We start from the raw sequence: 20,889 nt of genomic DNA, 5'->3' as shown, positions 1-20,889 counted from the left end.
TCATTCTTTCAAATTTATTCAATCCCCTTTCTCAATCTGTGATAAACATTAATGATTGTCCCGTCAAGTATATATATTAATATATATATTGATCATATATATTGATTTAATCAATTTATTTTTCTACATAAAAGAAAATACAATGGAAATGGAATAAGTCTTTTTGATCATGACTTCTGTACATACCTAATAACTTATGTAACACAGCTATGTAAACCATTACTTTAAAGCTTTATTACCTGCACTTTTTTTTTTGGTGACGTTTGAAACTTGTGGACTCAGTGACCTTTTGTGTCACTGAAATTTATTTTTTAATAAACTATGGTTTTGGCAAGTTATTAAATAAAGACCTTGTTTGCACAGATCGAACGTCTGTATCTGCTCATGTGTAGAGTGTGGATCTTACTCATGAATGGTGGAAAAGGCCTCGACACGACCCCATCCCCGAGCTCTGCAGGCATCTTGCATCGCTTTGTTTTTGCTTTGCATTGTCGGTTGGATTACTTCCATATTCACCCAAAAATGCATGAGCAAAGAAAGATAAAAAAAAGTGTCCTTTAATAAAGGTAAAGGTTATTTACAAAAACAAGGTCCAAAAATTCTCAAACAGAAAAGCACTGGAAATTAAAGAAGGCTCTCAAAAGGCTAAAGTGAGAAAACTGGAAAACACTAGGGAACAAGAAGATACTGGGAACATGAAGAAGACGCAGGAAGAGAGACAGAAAAAACGATGAAGAACTGACCGAGACAAAGGGAAGCACAGAGACTTTTATACTCAGGATAATTGGACACAATTAGGTTAAGATTATTGATATAATACATATATAAAAAAAAGTGACTAATGCTGTCTAAAAGTACTTACTTATGTTTTCTTTTGTAAATATGTGACTAACGCAATGTATGGACAGACATGTGCTTTTCCTATTTCTCCATTACTCCACATTGAAAGGACAGGGAAGTCAGTGTTTTTATGATTTACTGTGATGTTTCCTGTTAATTCATATCAAAAGTATCTGGAATTTTAAATTCACTACCTGCATGATTGAACATCCCTAATGGGAGTTAAGCTCCATCACAGTCCTGTAACTTGGTTGTAATGACTGTGGTTAATTTTAAGCATCATCTCATTTGATTTCTGCTGCAGTGTGGTCGTATCCTGGGAGTGTCGGAGTGGAAAGACTCTAATTATCAGAACTCTGCTGGGGCTTTTACAGATCACTGACTTATTCTGATGAAAACACCCGCCCTCCTTCGACTCTGACCAACATGCAATTAGAAGAAGACCTCAACCTCTTATCTCCCCCTCCAGAGGTTATTGGATGGAGGCTCACACACCTGTCATCCACTCACAGCACTTCAGTGCGATACCATAGTCAGTGAATTGAATTGAAACAGATATAAATGAGTACGGTATGTAAGTATATTTTTTTCTTATTAAAAGGGATCTACTGATAACAAAATCTTTAAAATACAAAATGAAAATAATATTGCAGTGTATCTCTTTTGTTATCTGGTACCTCCCTGTTTGAGCTGGGGGAGTAAAAGTTTGCCTGGCAGCTTGATATTGAGGTTCGGGTCTTGTTACGTCACATTGGCCGGGACCTCCACTTGATTTTTCAAACTGCACGTGTCAGTAATCGGTGAAAATATCGAGCTTTGTCCCACTTTTCTTTCGGCTTTGATCGATTTTCGGAGAGAAAATTGTGCCCTGAGAGACACACTTCCCTTTTTTTCTGTTGAGGTATTTTAGTATTATTGTGACAGATAAAAAAGATAAAGAAACAAAATGTAGCTTTTTAACTTTTTTCAACAAACCTCTCAATTATCAAAAAAGTCAGACCTGACCATTATAATAAGAACTCGTAAGACAAATTAAGATCCAAGTCTGTCCCATATGGACTGCAGACCATCCCGTCTGGTGGGTGTGGATCAGGCTGGGGAGGGGGGGTTGTACAGTGTGCAGTGTAGCCGCTGTGGCCTGCAGCTGTGATACCGTGCAGATGTGTGGGAAGACACAGGCACCAGCTGCCCTCACCAGCAGTTGAAAGGCCAACGCTTCCTCAGAAGTCCGTCCAGCCTTTGAAGTGTTTAGTGCGCCGGCCTGATTTCACAGGAGCGAGTCGCCATGCAGCGCTGGTAAACTAGTTCTTAACCTCCCTCCCCTCCACCGCTCCAGAGCCTCGGAGACAGATTAGACACTCAGTGGGCTCATTGGACATCAAAGAAGACAAACTGGACGGCCAAAGAGAGGGAGTGAGTTCCAAAAGTTGTGTGATTGATGGATTAATTTGCAAAGTTTAGCAGCATTAAACGGACTTCTTCCTCATGAGCATATGGAAGATGTATTTCAGTGTGGTTTGATTTACTTGTTTTGATTAAACCTCTGGGAAATTCCAGTTTCATGCAGCATGGGGCTTGTTTTCATACTTCTGACCATCCTCCCGACTGCTTAGAATAACACTACTACTCACTGTGTATTGTACTCAAAAAAGTAACTAAAACAAAGTCTGGAGGAGCGAGAAACCTGAGCTGTCAAACGGCTGGATGGGTTTTAAACAAAGAGAAAATGAATGTGAGCTGCAGCTACAACTCCAAGTTTGACCTCCTGTAATTATCATTCTTGTACATTTGCTGGGTTTTCCTCTACAATAAGGTATTATCATAGTACTCATCATCTTAACTTTAGTAATGGAGTTGGACCAATCGAGAGTCAGTCTCAGCTCCGTCAATCATGACGTTTCACCTTGTTTTTAAAGCATCAAATAATTCATTAAAACTATAGAGAAGCCTCAGAAACCATCATTGAGAATAATCTATTTGACGTGTACTTTAACTTTTTAGTTTGTCCAATATGCTAACATGGTGTATTACCTATATTGCAGCCAGCCATTGCAGCGATTGAGAGACTTTGGTTTCACATTAAGGTGGCTGTCAGGTCCGTCTGTCTTTATTTACAGTCTCTGCCTGCACACAGTTCATTGAGGACAAACTCGTGAGTGCCCTCTCGGTGAATTGCAGCTAATTGTGGTACTATGACATTAATGGGACGTGAACAGACTTTCCATTGATGTGCTCTGGTCACCCTCCAAAATCACAGAAATGACAAGTAGCATCGGCTGATAGTCAAGTTAGCTTCCACAAACAATTGCCTGGCGCTGCCACAAGTGGGCGGCACATTTAAGAAAAACTGATTTTTTACACTTGTCTGAGAACAGATGTTATTAAAGATTTGATGTTGCCTCCACTTCTGTCTAATCAATGTCTATTTACAGTTCGAACCCTGTTTGCTTTGCTTGCCACTTCCTGGAACCCTTAATTACGGAAACTCTGATTTGACACGAACGCAGCAGCAGAACAAAAGAATGAACATCCTGTACACTCCCAGTAAGAAGAGGGATTCCAGAGAAGAGGTGTAAGCAGCCAAAATATGTGAAAACACCAGTGTAAGTGGGCTGTGGATATGAAGGCAGCCTTAATGGACATACTGCGATAAACATGTGCAACTTTCCCCAAAGTCTCATTAAAATGCAGAATTTAGATGAAAAACAAAGCCAAACATTTAAATCACTATTGACACACATATGACATAACAGCACAGTGACAATGTGAATCCCATTTTCTAGCACACAGACATATGGGAGAGAACCACGTGGACTAATAAGCTCCACATGCTTTTTTGTTTATTGAGGTATGAAGTCATTCTGGATTCTCCATGACCGTTTTCACAAATTCGCCTCCGTCTCATTGAGATGTGGAGGTAATGGCTTGGGTTTGGATGAAACACAAAAACAAGAGCAGAATTCATAAAAGAGACGACTGGCTGCTTTATTGGAAAATGGCCGCTTGTGTGCATTTTGATACTTTTGTGGTTTTGCAACCAAAAAAAGTCAGCAAGCACATCTGTTCTTTGCTGTCATCTGCCCTTTTACACTCTTTATTTTGTAAAATGAAAATGAAATAAATGGAATTGAAAATGTATTTTTATTAAAGTTCAAAGATCATGGCTTCGTGACGACTATGAAGGGATTCTGATTTTCTTTCCTTTCCCTGTCATAGTGTTAAAAAGAAGAACATGACAAACATACCTGCAGGGCGGGGTGTCCACTTTTCACTGAGTTGTGGTTCACTCCTCACTCAGGGAGGTCAGTTGACTGAGTGGGTTGAGGTCGACCGTGATTAAAACGAGTGTTATGGTCAGTGCCACCCACCTGGAGAAAATCACCGGCTCCAGGAGTGTGAATCAGTGTCCAGAATCTCAGTCGTCTCACTGATGTTGTTGCTTTATCACCTGCACTGTGGTGTGGATTGAACAATCAGTTCCCTCTGGCTCAAACCCCCTGCAGGTGGAAATGGTCCGGAATGAAAGTCATCTCAGTCTTGTCAAACCCTCATTTTTTCTCTTCCTGACCCACATTATGTTTGAAGGTGTTATTGGACGTGACATTTACATTTGTCATGTTTGCTAAAACTGTCACTGTCGTCTTAGCTAGATTCCGTGAGACTGTTGGCTCCACCTACAACCCATAATGCAATTTAAAGAATCCAACACTCCTGTTTTTAAACCACCAATCAGAGCCAGCAGGAGGGTCTGACTGGCACAATCACTACTCGTGCACAATTACAGTTGTTTATGTTCTCTTCCTCCTAAAAACACCTATTGGCTGCAGCTTTAAAGACAATTGAGGCTGATGTGTTAATCATAACAACAATATTTTTGTACAACAAAATTCTGTAGTTTTTCTTCCGCCAAGGAGCTTATGTTCTAACTGCTGTTTGTCTGTCCGTCAGCAGGATTACTCAAATACTACAGAATAGATGAATCCATGAAACTTTGTGAGGATGGGGGCATGACCCAAAGAAGAAATCACTTCATTTTTGAGTGGATCTGTAGAAACAGACGACTCCAGGAACTTATTTACACTTTCTTTCACATGGTGAAATGGGGAGTCAGCTTTAGCAGAAGTGAATTGTTCTGATTTAATTACCCAGTAGAAAAGCATTGAATAAGTATTTAGACCTAATTCAAGAATCTACCACAACCCATTGTGGATTACTTCACTTTGTAAAAATGAAAATGAAGAATATAAAAAACGTGTCTGTTGATAAAACAGAACCAGACCACTTTGGTAAAGTCTACAGTTTAATTGAATCATCATGATCAGAATGTGAAACTTCCTCATTTTCTTCAACATTACAATTAAAATGACCATCAACACCACATGTTCTCGTTTTATCGTCACTAGACACGGAACAGCCTTCATCGCTGTTCTCCTCATGTTTGTTATCTTTAGCAGCAGCAGCATTGAGCCAAGGTTGAATAAATTAGGAGGTAACATAACAAAACACTTCAGGCTATCAAGTCAGTCACCATAACAAAATGAGGTATATTACACTGACTTCACGGTCAACTATTAACAACATTGGTTAAAACTTGGTTTGCATTTGAAGCAGCACATTCTGAAACACTCAAACAAATACAGTCTTTTCAATTAATTACACACACGTATATTAAAAGACACAAAAATACTTTTCACTTTGTCGTTTATCTAAACCTGTCGACACTCGAGTTCAGCTCGTTTTTTGTTTTTTACCGTAGTTATAGTTTATGAGAAAAAAAACTACTCTACATCAGTGCAAAACATCAGCGAGAAATTAACCAACTGAATTGGGATACAGAAGTACATCAAGTTAATGAATGGAAGTAAATAAGGCAATGATTTAGTCTCTGTATTGGTCAATATATCCAAATGCCTTTGTGAATGGAAACACTTTAAAAGACTGTATATTACAGAATTTAAGGCAGCAGATGTCTGGGAGTGCCATACAGTAAAACACAACACAAGCAGATAACAAAAACAACCATTTATCCAAATCCTCGAACTCATAGAAACAAAATTAAAAAAAATAATCACACGCTTTCAGAGAATGAACTGCACAAAATAACATTGATAATTGTATCACGGTGTGTTCTAACTCTAAATACACTAATGCCCTCCTGCATGTACAGTCTAAACATACTGTGTCCAAATCCATTGAAAAATCTGCAAAAAACTTTTACAATACATATCACATTACATCTATAGTCTCACTCTTTCTGAGCTAAGCACCTTTGTTTACAGTACGTCAACTCTAAGCGGAGCCCAGTCACACGCCCTCTGATACAGAGCTGCCCGTCTTCTGATACAGAAAAAAGTGCACATATAACAGTAGGTACAACATATAGTGGGCGACCTGTCCTCAAGAATTGCTTGGAAATTACAAGCAACAGACTATAAATATACAGAATATCTATCTCTTCAGTGTTCACGTAAAAGTGCATTAACACCATCCCTCTATAGCTATTAATACCATTAAAAAACATACTACAAACATACTACTGATACTGTATGTTGACAATTGTTTGACATGTATCTTAAAAATGCTATAAATGTCATCAATTTGATTCCAGTGGATACATCTTACTACAAATCTGGAGATTTAATCTTACAGATGTAAACAAAGCTGCTCTTGAAGCAAAATTACTTTAATGGGAAAAAATATGTCCCTCCGCGGTTCATTAAATTAGCTTAATTGACTGTTCGGTCTTATTCCAAAAGGTCCCACTGACTAAAGTGCTACTTATTCCATGATTACGATTGCTAGAATAACATTTGAAATACATTTTCATATACATATGTGGGAAATTTGTACTGGTGAAATAATTTGTTGGTCTGCAACAATTTTGTTGGTCTCGCAATTGTTAGAGGCAAAGAATTAAGGCCAAAATATTTCCCAATTTCTCTTTTTACATGCTAATAAATATAATATCTTTTGTTTTTCTGACATATTATGGACCAAACCAATAACTGATTAATAATCGAGAATAAATGCTAGTTGCAGTGCAAGAATTTGTTTTATTTTTATTTTGTTATGATTTACTCAAGGCATGGGTGACAGATCCCTGCCCACGATCATAGAATGAGGGTTATACTACATAACCATCATTTCAACTCAAACATTAAATGTTAACCCTAGAATTTGTAATTGATTATATAAATATGTCAGAGGATGATTTTCAAACATAATCTATTGCTTTTAATTCTTCTGTTTTTCTGAAAAATAACACCTCTTGAGGTAGATATCTCATCTTTACAACAATAACCTAAACACATATCGCAATGTACAATCTCAACTTTCATGGCAAACATGCTAGTTTGTTAACCCGCTAACTTCGACTTCAAGAATACAAGTGTAACAAATTAGGTTTTTGCCATTAATATTATTAAGTGAGCCGCTATACAACAGAGTTTAAACATGCTGTGTGTCTGGAGGCCCAAAAAACAAGAAGATAATCTTGATCGTAATGAGCCTTCACTTGGTCAAAGAATCTAGCTAACATTAGCATGTTCAATAATTGTAAACAGATTTTATTGTGAAAATGAATTGTGACATGAGGACACGGTCTACACAGCCCACGTTGGCTGCATCCTCCAACAGCTACGTAGATCGTGACGGCCGAACCGAAATTAGACGGTCTAGTCTTAGATGACACAGATGTGTTTTTAATATGTGCACGTTTAGCTTTTGGTTGAGTACTAACATCTAAAATTAATTTTGTTATGACCGTGCTTTTTCCAGATTTTTGGTCTACAAATGCTGTTTCCGAAGGATGCTGCCTCCCAATTTAGACAGAGCTATGGTTGCCCAAACAAATATTAGGTGCTGCCTTCAAGGGTCTGACACAAATATTGTATAGTGTGTGTTAGATGAAAGCAATGAGTATTTCTTGAGCTTGACCACTGACTTCAGCAAAATGTCAATTTCTGCTTCCAGAGCTGCTTTGTTGTTTGTATCCTGGCACTGACCAGCTGTCATTGTTATGAAATACCACAGGATGTCATGAGAATGCATGCTATCACTTTGCTAAAGGGACAAATAAAGATGTTGCGTATATTCCCCTTCCCTGTCCACCCTGCCCAAATATGTGAGAAAGCATGAGGCTCTCTCTGTGGATTACTCCTCTTAGCGAATAACAAGTACAGTCAGTCACGCTCCACTTGTCTAAATAACCTGAGGGGCACACGTCAGTCATGACAGCGAAGGCAGATGGTTTTGAAGGCCCATTTTTCCCATTGAAACTCTGTTCTGCCAGGTCAGTAAGTCCTTCAAAAATGGGTTCTGAGGGCACAAACAATGATGACACATGCAGCCTTACTTTTTCCTTCCATTGGACTTACACTACAAAGTGAAATGCACTCAAAGAAATTAAAAGTAGTCTAAAAATGTTTTTAAATGGGAGTGTGTTTCATCCCATTCATTCTGAAAAAAACCTGAGCCGGACTGTGCAGTGACACTGTCCGCTGTACTGTAAGTTTTATGTCTATTATACAATTATTTAATTTATAATGCAATATACATATAATTTTGGTTAGGCTAGTTTTCAGTGCTACATACAGCATGAATGTGTCAAACACTTTGCACAGACTAAAACAGACATACAGCCTTGCCTGACTCTATTTTTTTAAGATAATATCAGTATATACTACAGTAATGTCAAAACAAACATACACTGCAAAATCCCGAAGCCACTCCAGATAAAGTAATGAGACTATGAAACGGCCGTTCTTCTTGGGTGAGCACATCTGTCTCTCCAGGTGGATGTGAAGTCTGCCATTGTGTAATCTCCTCGTAGCGAGTTCACTGCACTGATCTGCTGTTCTGGCCACTCAGTATGCAAGCGCAGTGGTATTCCTGTGCAGGGATTTGCCCTTGTCTGTAGTCACTCTTTTTTTTCTTTTTAGTTTTTGGCATGTCACTCCAAATTCAAGCAGACGTGGATAGGGACAACTAATATGTGTCCTCTTCTCATAAATCAGCTCAGTGTTTCCCTGACAGTCGCCAACTCGACCCTCAGGACGCATCCCGACAGTCCACTCGCGGTCCGTCACTCCGCGGTCGGTATGCTGTTGCCACGGCTCTCGTGGCTACGGCCGGATGTGTTCATGGAGCTACGCTTGAGCAGCCTGTTGATGATGTCAGTGCACGTCTTCTTGTACTGGTGTCGGAGCAGGGAGTACACGAAGGGGTCGCAGGCCGCCTTGCTATAAGCTAAGCACTTGGAGACAATTCCCCAGTGAGGGTTGATAGGCACTGCTGGAAATAACTCCACGATCCTGCAGGCGAGCATAAAGAGAGGGTGGTGAGAGAGGGAGCACAGCATGCTGGAAAAGACATGCATGGCCATAAGCGTATTATGCAGAAATAGAAATACATTTGCAAGACACTGTTATCCATAACTGTTGTACTGTAAAAGAACATGTTTTTATTTCTGAATAGAGTCACCCTTCTGAGTATTCTGTAGTAACTCACTGTTGCAAACACCCACAAGATAAAATGAAGGCAGCTCTCAAGTGAAACTACAAGAGGAGCTTCACTGTCTTCCTCTCATGTGAGTGGATTTATGGTGTGAGGCTGCATGTCTCATTTGCAGCAGCAGCATTTCATTTCAGAAAAGGCAAAAGGGAAGCCACTGGAAGAATAAAACAGAACTGTCTGAGCAGTAGCGAGTGTCTGCGAACGAGCCAATTAACTTCAGTTGTGATTTATTAGACCGACGGCTGAGCAGAAAACCTTAAAGGACGTGGGACGATGACTTCCACGTGTCTGGTGAAGAAACTCTTGTGCACCTAAAATACTGTATATTTGATGAGCGTTACATTCTCGCCTGTTGTCTGCATCGTTCGTCTCAGTCGGGCTCGTAAAGACATCGCTGCTTTCACTCTAATTTCTGTCATGTGTTCAAATATTTTACTGTATGTTTCGTCATAAAAAGAAACTTGCTGATCGTCTACTCCTGCACTCTGTGTGATTAACTCTGTCCACCGTCAAGCTCTGTCAGCACATCAACGCTATCCTCACGTGGGCCGCTGGCCATCGCTGGCATTTGCCCACACACTCCACAGCATCAGCGTGAACAGGAGGTTAAGTCAGCTGCCACACGCCACAGCAGAGTCTTAACTATACACAATGACATCCCAGACAGCAAATGAGAGACACATAATACATTCAGATTGTAATTGGTGATCTGCTGTTTGCAGAGCTTGTAGAGTGCTGCTGTGGTTCATTCATTACTGACAGCGGACTGATAGAATAGCATAGTGTATGATCCGCCCACACAGGAAATGACACATGTGACATTAGATGTCAATCAAACTGTGACTTTACAAGGCCTGCCATGTCAATTAGAGACAGGAATATTACATATTACAGAGGAGTTGTTGTCTGTTTTCAGGACAAGCTGGTTTCATTACCATCCACAACAGTGTTTAATTAAGGCACTGCATTACAGTGTCCACGCAACAATTAACATCAATATTTTTTATTTTTCTCACTTGTCAAGTTGCGTTACAGATATATTTCTGACTTCCAACTCAGTTATTGGTATCATAGACTGTATATAAAGATGGATGATGTGGTAGTAGGAAACATGGTATTGAGGTTCCACCGATACATGTGCTCCACCAATCATGAGTCATGACGTTTCATAATTTTTACAGCATGAAATAACTAATTAAAAACAAATTTTCCAGTAAATGAACACTTGAACAAACATCATTGTGATAAAAACTACATAACATGAGAGAAACTATCTTTAAAAATGTATTTGACATGAGCTTTGTCTTTTTAGTTTGGTGCATGTTCCGTCCATGATGAGCGAGTCATTGAATTCAAAATTCAAATGTCACAAAAGTGACTGTTTGCTGTTGAAATTTACATATTTACATGTTTGTGTCATTCTAACTTTTATATGTGTTGTGTTCTGCTGTCAACATGGTGGTGCACTGTCGCCTCACTGCAAGAAGGGTTCTGGTTCAAATCCTGGCTTGGCCGGTTTCCATTCTATGATGAGTTTGTGTGTTGTCCCTGTGTCTGCGTGGGATTTCTCCAGGTACTTGTCCTCCCACAGTCCAAAGACATGCTGGGGTTAACAATTATTATGTGAATAATTGTTTGTCTCTGCCCTGTGATACGCTGGCGACCTTTCCAGGGTGTACCCAGCCTCTCGCATAATTAAAAACACATATATTCATTTCCACATCTCACACATCTCTGCAGGTCTAATCTGACATCCTCTCTCCAGTGAGTGATGCATGTGGGTTGTACCTGACTTAACTGAGATGCACCCAGCGAACTTGAAAGGGGGAAAGTGCTAATGCAGCAGCAGCAACAGCAGAGCAGAGACATATTACTTATCACAAGGTCAGCCAATCTCATCTTCCAAATCTGGCCGGCGTGGAGAGGAAGCAGAAGTGAGGGAGAGAGGAGGAAGTGCATGGGGCCAGTTGACAGGAGAGGAAAGCAAGGTTTGGTGTGGGGGTGGGGGTACCAGCAAAAACAAAAAGGCCAGCGTATATAGGCCACAGCAGCACACACTCACCTTGTGATCACATAGGGAGCGAAGCAGAGCATGAAGGTGCCAATGAAGGTGCTGATCTTCCTCGTCGCTCTCTGCCGTCGCCTCTTCTGCTCCTCCAGGCAACGCTGGCGAACGCTGGCGACACAGGGGGTTAGAGTCAGTGGGACACATCAGAGGAAAAGTGTGTCTAAGATTTCATAAAAGGAGCTAGTGTGTTTCTGTCCTTTTTCTGCTGCGTATAAAGCTAGAGAGAGAACCATCAGAGGCTGAGCTGGAGTAAAACAACTGATTCATCCCAAAGACATTCTTATATAGACAAATGAGGATCCTTATATACATGGAATTACAATTACAACACTGTCATTGTGTGAATGTGGTGATTTTAGATGTGAACCTGAATGCACCATGGCTTTGATGTTGTGATGAAACATGTTTTAAGTGGCAGTTTATGAAATTAAAGTAAAGAGCCAGGAGTTAGAGCACCATGCATGCAGCTCACACAGACACAGACACACACTGGATATTGTTTTTCAGCCATACTGTATGGAGGCAGCATAACGCAATCACTCTGTATGACATTTCAATTTAATCAGATTTTGCACCCCCGTCTGAATACTGAGGGCACAACTCAAATGTCAGCGCAAAGGATCATTAACTGCACTGTTAGTCCTGACTGCACACACAGAACATATAGTGTCATGTCAGGTTTGCACATACACATGATGAGGAATGATGGCACCAACAAGAGTTTTCCATCTTGAAGCTTTTTCCAGTACATACAAATGCATACTTTTCCATGACATAAAGCTATAAGATCAATAGTGAGAGGTGTCTTGTGCACAAACAGGGAGAATAAGGGAATAAGGCAGCTCACCTGGGGTGTATATCCACCAGCAGAACTAAAGTTTGCATCGTAATAACGTCGATCCTCTTGCAGTGAAACCTCGCCACTTTAAGCACTTTGAGGTATGTGACACACAGCACTATAAAAGACAGCAGGAAGGTGAAGGAGTGGAAAAAGACGGTGAAGATGACAAACTGGGTCCGGCTGCTCGCCCTCGGGTTGGACAGGGTGCAGGACGCGTAAAGCCGGTGGTATCCCACCCAGGAGAGGCAGGCGGCCACCGTGGAGAAGGACATGGAGTGCGCCCACGTGTAGCCGAGCACTAACGCAGCGTCCTTGTGGCGCATCTTGGAGTGGTACCTCAGCGGGAACACCACCGCGATCCACCTGTCAATGCTCAGCGCTGCCATGCTCAGCATCGAGTTGGTGGACAGGAAGGTCTCCAGGAATCCCACGATCTGGCAGAAGCCGTCTCCCCCCGGCTGCGCTTTGCTGATGAGTCCCACCAGAGTGAGCGGCATGTTGGACACCGTCAGCAACAAGTTGCAGAAGGTGAGGTTGAGGTTGAAGAGACCCGGCACCTGCTTGCGGATCTCCGGGTTGTACAGAAAGCAGACCAGCACCAGAATGTTGGACAACAACGACACTATAATGATCACAACCACCAACACAGAGAGGATTACCTCCGCAGGGTCCATCCTGTGTGGCCCACAAACTCACTTATCCCCACTTTTCTGTGCGTAAATCCATCCTCGTTTTGCTGCTTCTGCAAAAAAAATGGCATCAATCACCCATAACCGTGTCCGTGCATCCCCACATCTCTCCCCACCGGTGGAGATTCCCTCTTCTTCTTTCCTCCACTACATTGTCTCGGTGCCAGAGTCAGGAAAAGATGATCAGAAGGAGTCCGGCATGATGAGATGTAGAGGGATGCTTGGAGATTCGTGGGCTCGATCTGTGCACTTTCTCTCCCAGTAAACTGCATGAAACAAGCGCTGGTGCCAAAGCTGCTCTCCTCTGGCGCTGCAGTGGGGTTTTGTCGTCCTGTGATGCGCTCTGGAGGCATCACCCCTCTCCGCACACACTGCCCAGTGTGTGGGCTACACTCACCCCGACCCTCCTCTCCTCCGAGGAACAGTCAAAGAACATTAATTACTGACTGAGAGCAGCACTGGTTCCCCAGAGAGTTTCCTTCCTTTTGCCTAATCCACACTTGTCTGTGCTGAAACAGATTTCTCACATCAGGGCAGAGAAATATGAAAACATAGGATGAGTTTATTTGTTGGACTTTGCTTTAATATATAATTTATCCTGAATTCCATGTGCATATTTTATATTTGGTACATTTTTCTTTGCGGGGGAGAACTGGCCAACAAGGCAGCTGTGTGCATCACAATACATCCTGCAGCTCAAGAAAAATGCTTCACACTGCAAAACAGCATGAAGCTCAAATTCCAGAAATCAACATCACAAAAAACAAAAAAATATTAGCAACTAGTCAAATGATTCATTCTTTCACTCTGCCTCACTAAATCAAACCTTATTTCTGATACAGTTTGATAGGTGACAAATGGATTTCTTATGAATTCGGTTTTGTGTGTTTAATAGAAGGCCCAAAAAAATAAAACAAGATACAGACATGCACTGACAAAAATCCCCTTCAAGAAAAGAGCTGTTCAGTTGAATTGAGCTTAAAGCGCAATTTCTTTAAAAAATACAAGAATCTATAATAAATAAATAAGGTCTGCTTTCATTGCTTTAAACCACCATTGCATTCCAGTAGCATCTCATCCTCCTCATGCTTAGACTCAGATATCTCCTCTAATTAAGTCAGCTCCATCACATTGATGGGGAGCAACATCTTCCGGTCCCCTGGAAGCCAAACGACGCCCCCACACTCTGCTGCCCCTCTGGACTTGGAGTGTGAAGAATGTTTTTTTTTTCTCTGAAGCGTGGGACTCATCGGAGCGTGCTGCAGCACGTGAGTGTGAGCTGAAAAGTGCTGGAGCATGGGTGAGGTGGTGGTTGTAGCTGCAATAAGGGGAGGGGGGTTGAGTCAGAGTGAGAGTGTGTGGGCGGAAAGAGTTATTGTTACTGCAACACACATGGTGTTCGAATGTGGAGATGTGAGACGGTACAGACCACCGTGTTCCCTTCATCTTCTCTGGGGTGGCAAAGAGGTGAGATGGAACAGAGAGGGAGAGAAAAAAAGGGGGAGATGTGCAGACTCATTAAAAGTCCATCCTGTAAATGGTGTCTGAGGAGAACACGGGATGATGTCTGAAGAGAAGGCGGCTGCAGAGGGACGGGCAGACAAGCCTGCTGCTGGTTGTTATTGAGCTGAACTGCAGGCCCCTGTCTCTCTGTCCTGAGTGAGGCTTTGGCTGTGATGGATGCACATCCAGCGCTATGCACTCTCACATGTCAGGGGCCAATCCACCTTTGGAGAGAGGCACAATCGAGCGCTGTCATGTAAGTGCCTCTGCAGCTCCCCAGTGTCCGTCGGGGGCCTTATCAGCACAGAGCCACCAGTTGATCTCAGGCACAGGTGCAGCTTTTTGCAGGCATGGCTTTAATTATTCTTTTCATAATTAAATGACGGCGACACAGGGAATAACGCCCTTGACAAAAGTCATTCTAAAAATACAACCTCGAGGGGATTTAGTGATTTGGACGGATGTGGATAATGTTCAGTGGTGATGGATTTTCTTGCTCTCTTTAGCTTTTTTTGTCTTTAAAAAGTGACGATGATTAAGACGTTTCAATCAGCGCAAAGCCACACAAGCATCCACATTAGTCATCATGCCACATTAGACAGATTGATAAATACAGATGCAGTGTCCTCTTTCCTTCCACCTGAGAGAGGCTTTATTTGAGGAGAGCATTACATCGATGCAGATCCATGTCAATGAAGCCTAATTTGAGGTGGACACTTTGGATTTGACACCTCCAGGCTTCAATAACACCTTGAATGAAAGGACGTCTTTTGTCTGACGCTGGTCGAGTTCGTCTCCGTGATACAGACGAACTTAAAAGCACAAAACATTGAGTAAATAATAATGAAAAAAGATGTAGCCTTAAAGATAAGATAGGATTAGATATATACAGTCAACTATAATGCTTATAACAAACTGCAAACTTAAGAAGAAGCATTTATAAAAAATATCAATAAAAAGCTGGAACAGGAAAAAACAAGTCAACTAGATTAATTAATTAATTGTGTTGTCTATAAAATATCCAAGATGGAGAAATAATCTAAAATATGTAATTAAATTGCTTGTTTTGCTCGACCAACAGTTTCCAAAAGAGCAAATCCTCACATCTGAAAAACTGGAACAAATGCTACTTCTAAAGTTTGCAGTTTATTTAAGCATCAAAAAAAGACTATTCTCTTCCATGCTGTCCTGACAGGATGTGCAGCCTCTGGAAAACTTCTAACATTGTCAATGCTGATTATCCTCTTAACTGTGTCGAGGTGGGTTGTGCATCACCCAAAATCTGAATTCAGTATGAGTGTGTGTGTGGGTGGTGAGGGGGGTCCTTTGAGTGTACTGCTGTTTCAGACAAGATCTGGAGTCTGCAGATTTTGGCATGTTGAGGATAATACCTCTTGTCAGAAGATTTAACAAGTGCAGGACTTGACTGTGAGAGACGGTGGGATGACGGAGAGCCCGCAGCCTTCCTCCTTTTTGTGCTGTGACAGTGTGGATTTGAATCCGCTGCCAGTTACAATTCCACACTTGACTTCCCCTGGAGCGGCAGGCCAGCATGAATTCCCCAACCTAAATGTTTGCTTTAGCTTCCCCGTCTTCCTCACTCACCTACATCTCAACCGTAGTTTCACAAGATTTCTATGTTGTGCTGAGATGAACTTGCTTTGGGGAAAAAGTTTTGAGGGAAGTTATGACAATGTTGGAAAACTCAGACCTAAGACAGCGTGCATGCATACTGTATGAGCTGCCTGGTAGCCGAGCCACCGTGTGGCTCATAAAGGTCTCAGAGGTGAAGACAGAAGGGACACTAACTCAGACAAGACGCTTCATAAGGATGCCAACCTGCGAGTAAGAAGGGAAGGTGTTGACACTGCTAAAGATAACGCTGAGGAGTCAGCTTCCCTTTTACTCGTGTCATCACTGCTGCAACCAGTCTGATAGTACAGCCCGTATGAGCTCACACATACAGTACAATAACCCATAGATACAGGCTTTAACAACAACAGCAAAATAAAACCTACATCTAACCTGTAATTAACAGATAAGACAAATAAATTAAGTATAGGAAATAATAATACATATTGATTTAACAGATGAAATGCAACATTTTAAAAACTCATATTTGCATCTTTTAGAGTTAATTTGAAATGGAAGTTCAGTCCAGGTCTAATGTTATAGAGGTCAAACAGAGATCGTAAGTAAAGATGGACGACATGACAGCTACTCTAAAGTGAAGCCAAAGCATCTCACTTGCCCTCAAGTGGCTGGTTACAGTATAGGTCATAAATCCCACCTCCAATTATATAAAAGAAACCAAAGCACATATTGATTTTGGTTTTCCTCAAAGATGGTTTCTTTCATTCTAGGTAGTTCCTGTCAAACTGGTGTTTGTCCAAGTGCTATTTTTTCTGGGGTGAAAAGTCATGATTGACAGCTGAGACTGACTCGTGATTGGCGGATCTATCAACGGGACCTTGCTCCCACGGTTCTTTCCCCAAATCACTACTGTGCAGACTTCAAATGCCCAAGATGGTGGCCTACACATCTGGGATATTTTGGCTTCATTTCTGGGCAGTGGGAGGAAATTAGGACACGTCGTGTACTTTATATCGTCTACAAGGCCAAACAGCAGTAAACACTGAAAAACACAGCAACAAATACAATTTTGCAAAGCAAGTCTGTTTTGCAGAAGCAGAATTTGATATGGCTAGGATGATGGGGAAATGACTGTACATTATACTTCTCGGAACTCCTAATTGTTCAACTCACATTTGGCTCAATTAAATATTTATCCTCAGTGACCTGTTCTCATCAGATCCATAATTAGTAAATGGTTCCATCATGAGAGATAGTGACAGCTTGCGGCGTTAGTTGGAAACCGATGGAAGATAGAAGGCTAAAAATCAAACCTTGCTCAGATCTCTTTCAGTCTGTGATTTCATCAAGTTCTCAGCCTCTTCTGCTTGTTGGAACAGTGCAGGCGTCCTTTGTGGTCGATTGTTTGAAGATCAAGCCTGTTAGCACAAACTTAATTTGGCTTCCTCTGATTCACTGCCGTTGAACCTTTACTTGAGCGATCATTGTGTTCTGCTACCATTCATTCATTCATTCATTGTATGCAACATATAGTATATCAGACAGCTATAGGTTAAGATTAATTGAAACACATTATGACGTTTTATAAACTATGATGCTTTGCAAGGGAGCACACAGCCCAAAAATATGAATATGATATAAAATATATCATTAAAACCAATTTCATCACCAAAATTCTGCATGAGCAGCAGGTCTAGTAGCTTTATGAGTCCAGGAACCATGAATGTGTCAAATTCCTCCTTAATCTTATCAAATACAGACATTTTACTAAACACCCTAAATTCAAACCTCCACTAGGGGGAAAATTATTATTATAATTATTAATCATTCTTCTTCTTACTATTATTATTTGTATTATCACAATTATATTATAATTAGTGTCAGTATTATGAACTTACATTTTGTATAATGTGCATCATTCTATTAAAAGTGACTGCATGCACCCCTGTGCTTATGTATTGTAGCCACGGCATCGTTCAAGCACAGCTCCAGTTATCAGGGGTGGGAAGAACGTTCATGCAAATGCTTTAGTAAAAATAATTGAATAATGAAATAACATAACACTGAGTGCTGTTTATGAATACTGGAAAAGCTCCAGTGATAAGAGGCCTTTTCTTCCATCTTTACGCACGGCTGGGCAGCGCTCCCTTCTCAACAATCCCAGGCTGCTGTCTTTTCACATTAGCTGCTGCGATGTCGAGGAAACCCAGCACCGAGCCTGAGCTCGCCATCAGCAATTTATAATCAGCACACTGTTAATGCTGCGTCTGGACTGTGGATCACAGCATTTTTTTTATTCAGGATTTGTAAGTGTAACATTATGCTCATTCTTCTTTCTTAATATTTGGATCATAAAACATTGGACTGCAATTATTATGATCAGGCTGAACTGTTTTCTGCAAATATTTGATGTCCAGCTGCAGGATGGTGTCAGATTTATGGCATAATTGTGTATAACTGCTGGACCTTGCAGAGCAGAGCAGGGATAAGCTGTATTTTCAACTAATGTTGACAGTCTGAAAAGCTTGAGCTTGACACCAATTGTTTCACATTGTCTTCTCTCACATTGCAAGATAAAGAGGACAGATGTTTTTTGCTCATTCGCCCTTGATGATGTCAATCCAGGTCATGGAGCAACTCAGATATGAGGCTATCAGTCTCACATCTCTTTATTTCACAGATGAGTTCACAAAGTCATTATCAGCTGTTCTTTGAAGCCTCTGCCACATGAAACGGCAAAAAGCAAACACAATTTGCAATGTATTGATCGTCTTATTAGAAATTCTTCTGCAACGTACCAAGTCTCAAATGTTGTGTGAAGCCGCAGAGTTGTTGGATTCAGCAACATCCAGTGAAAACACACAACAGGGGATAATGATAATGATAATAATAAGATTTCATAGGTTTTCTTATGTCTAATGCAGTTGAAATAAATTGCTGCACTCTTATATGAATTACAAGAATATAAAGCCTCGAGAAACTGATCAATCTTTTAACTTTGACCTTTATTTGACCCTGGTGAAAATGAATCCTCATCTCCTGAGAATATCAGCGACTTCCAGCATGTATCTCCTGCTGTTATGTCACAGTGTAGATCACATTGTGGGGAAAATGAATACGGTTTTGACGGCAAAAATATCCAATAGTTGGAATAGTTGCAGGATAGTTGGATCAGCCTCAAAGGGGGAACTACATCTGTGGCCCACTACACTGAATTAGTAATTTTTGTTTTCACCCTAAAGCCACAAACCATTGAACTTTAACTGAAACCTGCTTCATAGCCAGTCAAAGGCGGGTACGAGAAAAAGCCCTGGAAAATGTTTGGTGGTTTGTATCACTCCAGGTACTAAAATCATGCTGGTGCCCTTTTCAATGTTGATAAATGAATCATGAAATAGGAAATCACATTATTCAAAGTTTAATTTCTGCTACTATGGGGTGACATTTTGGGAAAGTGCTTATTTTTCTTGTTGAGAGTTAGACCAGAAGATTGATACCCTGCACATGTTGCTTTAAATCCATAGACTGTACATGAAGATGGACGACATGACCACTCAAGCCAAATGGTCTTGATCGCCCCCTGGTGTCTGACTGCACCAGTGTTGAGTTTTTCATTACGTTTAGTTTAAATGAGTTATTGCATTCTATAACATGGGATGAAATGTCATGATTGACAGGAGAGACTAACTTGCAATCAGTTTCTATCCATTTCTTGATAGTGGGAGGAAGTGGAGACAGGTTCCCCAATTATTTGAAGCCTATGGTTTAGTCTGAAGCCAATCTAGGAAGTAGTAAGCTTAGCTTAGCATAAAGACTGGAAACAGGGGGAAATGACTAGCCTGACTCTGTCTGAAAGTAACAAATATAACTTAAATCTTGTTTGTACACAAACAGATAAATATTAAAATGATGTTTACACAGTTGATTTATCCAGCTAGCATCAAGGCAACTTAGATGACAAAGGGCAAAGAATGTTGCAGTATTTCCGTTTACATAATCATCCTCATCATTCTCAAGTTGCAACTCTTTGTGTCAAAACAGTGCATTGCCTTGTTTAATGCACTCTGGAAAATTTGATTTTTCTGGCTTGTGTACACAGACGCTGTCCTCAGTGCATTGTGGGAAATGCCTGAAAAATCCGGGAGGAGAGGCGAGAGCGTCAATGCACTGTGTCACCCAGAACATAAATTAAGGTGCAGGAGCGTCTCGGAAATCGCCTTGTACACGGAGAAGCCTTCGTGTTGGCTCGCTGACAAAAAATGTTTCAGTTGAACAAAAGCTGCTGTCGTCCATCTTCGATAATCACCAGAGCTCAGCAGCCTCCAGTGTGTTTCACAGCCCGCTCATCCCCTGCTTTGTGTTGAAAAGTCAATTTTCTCATCCACCGGTCTAATTCACTGCGAGGATTAATTTGCACCCCTAATTTGATTTCACAGTAATTTAATAAATCCCCCCCAAAAAGATGTCATCAGTGTTCCATTCACCTTAGAGAGGAACATTAATTAAAAACGCTAATGCCTAATTATTCTTTTATTTCTGGCTTAAAGTAGCAAGCAGGAACAGAATGCAACAAGGGGAAGACTTTAGATTTCAGGCTCAGACAATGAATTTCATATCGGTGTAATTTGTTTTGTTTTTTTCTGTTTGCATAGAGCCAATATATCTATCTTGTAGTTAACCTCTGGTGTCCCCTATCAGTGATGTAACCAGCTTAATCTGCAGACGGAAACCTTAACACTATTTATTAAGCTCTTATACATTTCTGCAAGAATGTGACGGGGCCTGTTATCATTACACAAACATACTTGGGATTTACCATCAAATGATAAATGCACCATGTA

At 40.9% G+C, this 20,889-nt stretch overlaps 1 protein-coding gene across 1 annotated transcript; it reads right to left on the bottom strand.

Moving 5' to 3' along the window:
* Positions 1 to 5,128: 5,128 nt before the first annotated feature.
* LOC109626647 (G-protein coupled receptor 26-like) lies at positions 5,129 to 14,094 on the bottom strand. The gene is made up of 3 exons (XM_020082753.2): positions 12,270 to 14,094; positions 11,417 to 11,530; positions 5,129 to 9,152 (listed from the first exon to the last, which is right to left on the bottom strand). The coding sequence occupies exons 1-3, from the start codon at positions 12,935 to 12,937 to the stop codon at positions 8,924 to 8,926; spliced, it is 1,011 nt and encodes a 336-aa protein (XP_019938312.2). The 5' UTR covers positions 12,938 to 14,094; the 3' UTR covers positions 5,129 to 8,923.
* Between the last annotated feature and the right edge of the window lie 6,795 nt (positions 14,095 to 20,889).

Source organism: Paralichthys olivaceus, chromosome 21 (genome assembly GCF_024713975.1).
Source record: "Paralichthys olivaceus isolate ysfri-2021 chromosome 21, ASM2471397v2, whole genome shotgun sequence".
In the NCBI taxonomy this organism is placed as follows: domain Eukaryota; kingdom Metazoa; phylum Chordata; class Actinopteri; order Pleuronectiformes; family Paralichthyidae; genus Paralichthys; species Paralichthys olivaceus.
The sequence above is the reverse complement of the archived record's forward strand: the minus strand, read 5'-3'. Positions and strand labels throughout refer to the sequence as shown.

Bases quoted from the DNA above. Each gene is read 5' to 3' on its own strand.
- LOC109626647 (XM_020082753.2), bottom strand. From the start codon at position 12,937: ATGGACCCTGCGGAGGTAATCCTCTCTGTGTTGGTGGTTGTGATCATT. The intron at 11,531-12,269 runs GTGAGCTGCCTT...CTGTGTCGCCAG, and splicing joins CTGGTGGATATACACCCCAG to CGTTCGCCAGCGTTGCCTGG. The intron at 9,153-11,416 runs GTGAGTGTGTGC...GCTCGCCTGCAG, and splicing joins GCTCCCTATGTGATCACAAG to GATCGTGGAGTTATTTCCAG.